Raw genomic sequence first — 8395 nt, 5'->3', positions numbered from 1 at the left:
CTAAACCCGATTATTATTATCCGAATAAAATCCGAACCCGTTTAATCTTATATATTTTAATTAATAATTTATATAAAAAATATTTTTCATTAATAATTTTCATATAAAAAATATAATATTTCTAAAGAATATTTAAATTTAAATTTTTAAATAAAAATATATAAAAAAAATTTATACATATTATTATAAAATATATTTTTTTATATTAGATTAATTATTTATATAAACGAATTCGGGTAGTGGGTACCCTGTACATAAAATCCGAATCTGATCCGAACCTGCAACGGATATTATTTTTAAAACCCGAACCCGTCCCAAACCCGATTATAACTACCCAAATCCGTCCTATTAGGGTTCGGTCGGATCGGATACCCGAAAATACCCGATCCGTTTACATCCCTAGATATTACTAATATAAATCGGGTTCGGGTAGTTTAATTTTCACGGGTACCCTACCCGTTTACATCCCTAGATTAGAGCATCCCTTAAATTGTCAAAACGACGTCGTTTTATATACCGAATGTAATACCCGGCTAGACTCCGGTATCGGAATCCCTACCGTCCGGTGGGACCTCGGATGTCGGAAACCTCTAGAAGGGTAAAACCATGATTTTATGAAATGTTTTCATATTTTTAAGTAAGAATTAAATGAGTTTTTGCATGAAAAATCTTTGGAGGAAAACCCAGGTTCGGCCGCCGAACTTTGAGGTTCGGCCGCCGAACATGCATGCTTTCGGAGGGACTTTAGGCGCCCGAAAGTTTTGAGTGAGGGAAATGCAGGTTCGGCCGCCGAACTCCAAGTTCGGCCGCCGAACCTTGCATGCATGCGGAGGCACCTTCGGCCCCCGAACGTGGCCTGGCCAGCCACTATAAAAGGGACCCTTAGCCGAAATGGGCGAGGTTTTCTCCCATTTTCGGCCACAACAAGCTTCCGATCTCTCTCTCCTCAAATCTTGTGTTCTTTCACTAGATCTCCTCCATCTTTCTTGAGTTTTAAACCCACATTGCAAGTTTTAAGCTTTAAAGGCAAGTTTTGGAGCTTTGGAAACTCAGGAGCTCTCGTGCTTGGATCTCCGAGTTGAGTCGTCTCTTCCTCGATCTTCAAGAGGTAAGAGCCGATCTTAAGCTCAATGTATGTTTCATATGAGTTTCATGAAGTTTTAAGGGGTAGAGAAGCATGTTAGAGTTAGTTGAGCATATGTTAGGTTTATGTGATTTTTGAACAATGTGGCTTGCTTGATGTGTGTTTGAAGTGTTGTAGTTGGGGCATATGTTTGTATGAGACCCCTAGGAACTGGTATGATGTGTATGCATGAGTAGAATCAAGTTTATGCAGGTTTTGAGGCGTTTTGGAGGCTGTGGACACAAGGGAGCGAAGTTTCTGCCCTTCGGCAGAAACTCAGGTTCGGCCGCCGAAGTGACTTTCGGCCGCCGAACCCCCTTGTGGAGGCAGTTTCGGCTGCCGAAGCCTGCCCCCGAAACTCAAGGTTCGTCTCTGTCTGGGAGGTTCGGCCGCCGAAAGTGCCGCCGAACCTGCATGACTTTCGACTGCAGAGGAACTTTCGGCCGCCGAACCTGCCGCCGAAAGTGCCCTGTTCAGCCATTTCTTGCATGTTTTCATGTGATGTTTTCAGGATGTTTTAGGGGGTTTTTGGGGAGCTTTTCAGAGTCACGTTCATGTATGTTTGGTGCCTCATTTGAGTCCACCTGTGTAGGTTCGGACCCGAGGAACCGAGACCCCCGGTTGTGAGATAGTTGTTCAGAGTTCGTTGTCAAGCTTCAGTTACCAGGTGAGTGGAACAACCCCTTAAGCTTTAAAGTAAATGAATAAATGAATAAATCATAAAGCATTGCCCATGCATCATTATGCCATGCAATATTAGGTTGTTTGCATTAGGATTCACGAATATGTTGCATTGCATACTTTGTTGTTGATGTGGATGAGGGTTGAATGATCCATTAGCCCTTGTATGTCATGATAGCCTATGTGAGTCCAGGTGTGCCTGCTACGGCTCTACGCCCCTGGCACTATGACAGATTATGGAAGTCCGGGTGTGCCTGCTACGGCTCTACGCCCCCGGCATGTATAAGTAAGAAAGATTGGGGCTAAATGGTGACAAGTTCATCCTTGTTGTGAAATGTTTGTGTTATGGCGCATACATGAAAGCATGAATAAGAAAGAAAAGTAAAATGATAATAGTAATAATAATAAAATGAATAATAATATACCTAAAAATGGAGGAATTAAAACAAATGTTTTTAGTTTCTGCTCACTGGGCTCTAGTAGCTCACCCCACTCCCTTTATCCCCAAAGTTGCAGGTACAGGATAGATCAAGAAGTCGGCTAGAGTGAAGGCAAGCCTTGTATGTTGTAATAGATAGTAGTGGACATGAATATGATGTAATGAGTAATTATGACTATGTAATGTAATGATGATGATGATGATTAAGGATTAGTGTGTGCTTGACCCTATGTTTATGGTTATCCCTTTGACACATGATCTATAGAAATGTTTTTATGATGTAATTGATAGTCCAAGCTTATCGAATGATGAAATACCCCATTGGAGCATTGGATGAGGACTCCAGTGGTGGTTATGTTATTAGATGTGCACATGTTCAGGTTAAGCTTGGAAAAAGAAAGAAAAAGTTTACAGTTTCATGTATGTTGTTGATCATGTATGGGATATTACAGGTTACAGCAGGTATGCTTGGCTTGTTTACAGCAGGTATGCTTGGCTTGCTACGGGTCCCGGCGGCCTTAAGCCGATCTGGATCCTAGCGCCGGTAACGGGTCGGATTTCCGGGTCGTTACAGAATTGAAATTACTTAATTTAAAATTTTAAATAAAATAAAATTTAATTAAAAATTAAATTAAAATTTTAAAAATAAAATGGTCGCTGATTGATCGCTATTTTAGAGATTAAAATTATAGATTAGAATTAGGGATTATGAATTAGGGATCAGGGATTTGGGATTAGGAATTAGAGATTAGGGTTAATTTTATTATGAATTAGGGATTAATTAGGAATTAGGGTTAGAGATTACAAATTAAGCATTAAGAATTAGGGTTAATTTTATTAGGAATTAGGGATTAATTAGATATTAGGGATTAGAGATTAGAATTAGGAATTAGATTAGAGTAGGGATGGCAAGCGGACAGATTTTTACGGGTACCCGATCCGTCCAAACCTTATTAGGATGGATTTAGATTTTTACAAAATGGATTTGGGCGTATTCGAATTTAAAAAATTTTACCCGTCTCAGATTCGGATAGGGTTCGGGATTAGGTGATCGAATACCCGTTACCCGAACCCGGTTAGCTCATACTAACAAATCTAACCCTATGCCTAATTCATTTTTTCATTTTACTCAGCATACACTGCTCTCTCTCTCCGTCGGCGCCTCTCTCCCCAGCTTCCCTTCCCAGAATTCCCAATCAGACGCCTTTCTCCTCCACTTCACTGACGACTGTCGGCAGCCCGGTGGGCACCGACGGCGTCTCCCTAAATTTTTCAGTCGGTGACAATGCTTTACAGTCGGAGAAAATGCTTCGTTTAAGTATCAGACGCACGAAACCAATTCGTAGCATCCATGGACTGGAGATTTCGGATTCGGTGCAAGTGATCGTAGGTACACTTATTGGCGGCAGTCTTCATTTCATCAGCAATCTGGAGAGCCACACACTCCGATTTCTGTTATTTCGAATGATACGGCAAGGCCTCTGCTTTCGCGCACTGTTTCGAGTATAGACATCCCACCGGAGATTTTCTCCGACGACTACGAAAGGGAAAGCACTTACGAGGAGGAAAAAGACTCCATGAAAGAGAAGAAGACATTATCAGTTTTGTATTCGGTGATATCGATATTTAGAGTTGTAAGGTCCGGGAATAGGCAAATGAAGAGGCTTTTTATGATGATTTCGCTCAATGTTGCGTATTCTACTGTGGAATTGGGAATTGGGCTCTTCACGGGGCGTGTTGGTAAGAATGTTTGATCGCTACTTGCCTTTTATTAGTATGCTGAAATTCAGGGGCTATTATTATTGTTTAGTTTTTGGGTTGGGAACCAGTTAGTTTGTTTCATAGCGTGTTAATGATTTCGGCATTCTTTTGGTTTGTTGTTATTGCAGGTTTTGTATCTGATGCATTTCATCTGACATTCGGTTGTGGTCTCTTAACATTTTCTTTATTTGCCATGGCTGCTTCTCGAGGAAAGCCTGATCGTGTGTACACTTACGGGTGAGCCTTGAATCTGTTCCCCTAGTGTAGCCTTACTTTAGAGCATCACTGCTGTCATGATATTGATTCATAATTTTGATTTTATTTTCTTTATTTTAGTCTTTTGAATTTATTTTAATTGTTAAACTCTTCTTACCAGGTACAAATTTTTTACATGATAACCAAGTAAAAATTTCTTCAACCTATTTCTATAGGATAGAGAGCAATAAAAATATTCATCACATAAAACTTGGCTAAATTTCTGTAAAAATTTAGTAATAGTAACCTTTTTGAAATTTATTAAAAAATAATAATAATAAAGTTGGATGATTTTTTTTAATGTAAATTAGAATTTGGTCATCATATTGATATTTAGAGAGTTTGGTCATCATATTGATATTTAGTGAATTAACCTTGAAATGTGAATTTTCGTTCAAGTGTTAGTTGTCTTCTTTATTATAAATGTTAAGCTGGTATTCTCTTATTGTTTCTCAGGTTTGATATTGGCATCCTGGTTTCTGTCCCTCGGGTATATTGCTTCATCTTGCATTTTCAACTTCAGTTCTGTAACGCCTCTGGGTCTTTCTCATTCTCACTACTTGCTGCCCTGGTCGTTTTGTTTATAAATTGTCCCTTGAATTGCAGGGTTGAGAATGCTGAAGTCTTATGTTTGGGACTAGTTTCAGTTGCAGTTTTTGTGCTTGTCATGCCACTCTTTAAATCTACTGCTGGCGTCTTACTTCAAATGGCTCCACCTAGCATTCATTCTTCAGCATTGAACAAATGCCTAAGACAGCTGAGATGCAAGTAAGGTTTTTGCTAACAAACCTGCTCTTTGGGTGCATTATCAATTTACCTCATTTAAGTGAAGAAAAATTTTATATTATGTTTTCAATTTGCTAAATCAAACGGGTTTCGAATGATTCAAACTTGTTTCATTGCTATGGGTTCTCTTCCTCAATGTATCTTTTCTGTCAGTCTCTCTACAAGTTTTTTCACTCTTCAATTTCTTGTTGTAATGTAACAGTTTTGCCAGTAAATGCTAAAGAAAATGATATATAATTGATTAATGGTTGTGTTATGATGAATTTGTAATATATTTATTTTGTTTTAGTATATTTAAATTTTCTAATTTAGGTTTGTTGTTTGTTATTTGGGTTATAATTTTCTAATTGAGTCATTTCCATGTGAACAGTCACAGGTCAATAAAGACATTTTTTTTTTTTTAATTTTTAACCTTGAGATCATAATTTGTTAATGTACTTAATCTTTATTATTCTGTTTGGTAAACTTTTTTTCCAGTGAAATAATTTTATCATGAATTATTCTGACATCAGTTCATTTCCTTGTTATCATGCCAAAGCCTCTAAAGAGAGATCATGGTTATCCGCTGCGAGTGGTTGTTCCTGGTGTTATAGGTGCACGTTCTGTCAAATGGTTGGATTCCATTAACATAATTGCAGAAGCATGTCAGGTAAAGAAGAACACTCTATTTTTTATTTTTATTTTTTAGTTGTGGCTTCTTTCCACAGCTTAACGGCATCCCAGGGCATGGATAGAGTGATATGTGCTGTGAAAATAACTACACTATATCTTAAATTAACTTCACTTCTTTTTTCCTTTTCTCCTCTCTCCACTCTTTTTCAATCCATGATATCATGTCGCTGTATTTTACATCATTGTCTTTAGGGCTTCTTTATGCAAAAAGACTACAAAATGTTTCCCCCATCAGTGAATTGGGATAACATCAATTGGTCTACCAGGAGGCCACAAATGGATTTCCCTGTCCAGGTATATGCTTGATGTTGCTGCAAAGATTTTTCATTTGTTTCTTTGGATAAAAGGGAGAGTTTATTACAGAAATGAAAACCACCTCCTCAACCACCCCCCCGCAACCAAAAAAGAGGAGAGAGGATACTGGATGATAAAGTATCTTCCTCTCGATGAATACAAGTTATTTGGCAATTCATTGGTTGAAATCTTATTATTGGGAGCCTCAGACAGAACAGATTCCTTTCCAAAGAGATGGAACTGCTGAAATCAGGAAAGAAATCAAATCAAAACTCCGGGAATTGGCATCATGCTTGAAAGTTAGGCAGAATTCCCTACCTGGTTCTTCACTAATCAAAGGAAAACGTGAGTTTACAACTCTTCTTTTTCTGTTTCTTTTATACTATGATGCCTTATATTGGTGTTATTCTCTAGCTTATGAAATGCACAAAGAGTCATTATTTGAGCCTAAAAAAATTCCATAATTGATCTATTTTATTTCTTAGTTATTAGTTCTTCGATGATTCTCCAAATATAAATTCACTAATCTCTTAAATCTCATCTTGAAGGTTGCATACATTTCTTGGCCAAAGTTTGGAATTCTTTACTCATAATATTGCATTCCTTCCTCAAGACTTAGAAGGTAATAATTTTCTCTCACTTGTTTTTATTTACTAATTGAAGTTTTCAGTATTCTCTTAGAGTTATAAAATAATATTATTATGTGATTAAAAAATTACTAATACTATTTAATCACAAGTATTATTAAATTAATATAATATAATTATTTTATTATAATATATTAATAATTAAAAAAATAAATACATTGCGCCACTCTAAGCTATTATTTATTTTTTTCATTATTTATTTTTTATTTTATTTGTAAGAGGTGAGGTCATGATTTAATTTTTTATTATTAAAATATTATAATTATATTAATTAATTAATATATTATTTTTATATAATGTTTAGGTAGTGCTACCTCTTCTGCCTTCTCTCAAACAGGAACTGGGGGAACATCAACAAATGTTCTATCATCCCAATCACCAGAATGGAAGAAGGAAATTGAAGCAAAGTTTGAAGAGAAGTATAATAGTTTGCAGAAACTTGTAGAAGACCAAAATCAGCTGATAGCTAAAATGCGTGATGAAATACAGACAGCGAAGATGGGACAACAGTCTTCCTCATTGATGCCATCATCGTCTGATATTCCTCCAGCTCATAGATCCCTTGTTGATTCACATATGGATTAGCATAATGTCATTTCTCACGTACTTAAATAATATATTTTATGATAGGAATTTGATACTATTTGGATCCATTATATATTTTGAGATATTTTAAGTTTCTTAGTGTTGAACTATAGTAATGTTTTGAACTTTTAGATTGTAGAATTATGAAATGAAGTTTATGTGTATATATTGTCTTTGATGTTTTATGTATTGGAATGTGTGTAAATATTCATATTATAGCAGGTTTATGAATTTATTGAAAAAATAATATGAATCAGATTTAAATACATTTATTAGTGACTAATCAGCCACAAAAATAAATTAAATAATAAATATTTTTTTAATTTTACTATTAATTTGCGACGAAATAGCGACTAATTGCTCTTTTCTGATGCGATCAAATAGCGACTAAATAGCGACCAAATTAGCGACAAAAACAGCGACCATTTTGCGACCAAAATTTAACGACCAATTTATTTCCACATAACGACCAAATGCTCTTTCCTGAGGCGATCAAATAGCGACTAAATAGCGATCAAATTAGCGACAAAAACAGCGACCATTTAGCGACCAAAATTTAACGACCAATTTACTTCCACATAGCGACCAAATGCTCTTCCCTGAGGCGATCAAATAACAACGAAATAGCGGCCAAATTAGCGACCAAAACGACGACCATTTAGCGACCAAAATTTAGCGACCATTTAGCGACCAAATAGCGACTAATATTTCTAATACCAAATTTGCCATGACACCAAATTAGCGACCAAAAAATGGTCGCTGATTGGTCGCTATTTTAGCGACCAATTTCCAGATTGTCGCCAAAAATTTAGCGACTGGCCAAACACCGACCATTTCATTTTGGTCGCTATTTCATAATAGCGACCAAATTCTGCCTTTTAGCGACCAAAATTTTTTGTAGTGACAGGGCACTTTCGGCGGCAGGTTCGGCGCCCGAAAGTCCCTCCAGAGCCGAAAGTCAGGCAGGTTCGGCGGCACCTTCGGCGGCCGAAACTCCCAGACAGAGGCGAAACTCATGCATGTTCGGCGGCACCTTCGGCGACCGAAAGTCCCAGACAGAGACGAAAGTCTCTTTTCGGGGGCAACTTCGGCAGCCGAAAGGCCTGCCTCCCCAGCCATGTTCGGCGGCCGAAAGCTCCTTCGGCTGCCGAA

At 37.3% G+C, this 8395-nt stretch overlaps 1 protein-coding gene across 4 annotated transcripts; it reads left to right on the top strand.

Annotated features, from left to right (window-relative positions):
* The first annotated feature begins 3353 nt into the window (after nucleotides 1–3353).
* Nucleotides 3354–7428, top strand: LOC122722317 (metal tolerance protein C2-like). Of its 4 annotated transcripts, XR_006349283.1 has the most exons (9): nucleotides 3354–3983; nucleotides 4133–4241; nucleotides 4716–4749; nucleotides 4866–5027; nucleotides 5584–5694; nucleotides 5910–6011; nucleotides 6081–6356; nucleotides 6560–6633; nucleotides 6963–7428. XR_006349283.1 is itself a non-coding variant. In XM_043952828.1 (8 exons), the coding sequence occupies exons 1-5, from the start codon at nucleotides 3821–3823 to the stop codon at nucleotides 5588–5590; spliced, it is 507 nt and encodes a 168-aa protein (XP_043808763.1). In that variant the 5' UTR covers nucleotides 3354–3820; the 3' UTR covers nucleotides 5591–5694; nucleotides 5910–6356; nucleotides 6560–6633; nucleotides 6996–7428. The 4 variants fall into 4 exon arrangements, 2 of the variants coding, with proteins under 2 accessions (XP_043808763.1, XP_043808762.1); XR_006349282.1 differs by having other exon boundaries at nucleotides 5910–6356; XM_043952828.1 differs by having other exon boundaries at nucleotides 4716–4781; nucleotides 5910–6356; nucleotides 6996–7428.
* Nucleotides 7429–8395: the final 967 nt, after the last annotated feature.

The sequence above is a fragment of the Manihot esculenta genome, chromosome 17 (assembly GCF_001659605.2).
Source record: "Manihot esculenta cultivar AM560-2 chromosome 17, M.esculenta_v8, whole genome shotgun sequence".
NCBI classification, from domain to species: Eukaryota; Viridiplantae; Streptophyta; class Magnoliopsida; order Malpighiales; family Euphorbiaceae; genus Manihot; species Manihot esculenta.
This window is presented reverse-complemented; position numbering and strand designations above follow the sequence as displayed.

What these genes read in the sequence shown, in the direction of transcription:
- LOC122722317 (XM_043952828.1), top strand. Translation starts at nt 3,821, where the DNA reads ATGAAAGAGAAGAAGACATTATCAGTTTTGTATTCGGTGATATCGATA. An exon ending in GATCGTGTGTACACTTACGG is followed by an intron (nt 4,242 to 4,715) that starts GTGAGCCTTGAA and finishes ATTGTTTCTCAG; the next exon opens with GTTTGATATTGGCATCCTGG. An exon ending in ATCTTGCATTTTCAACTTCA is followed by an intron (nt 4,782 to 4,865) that starts GTTCTGTAACGC and finishes CTTGAATTGCAG; the next exon opens with GGTTGAGAATGCTGAAGTCT.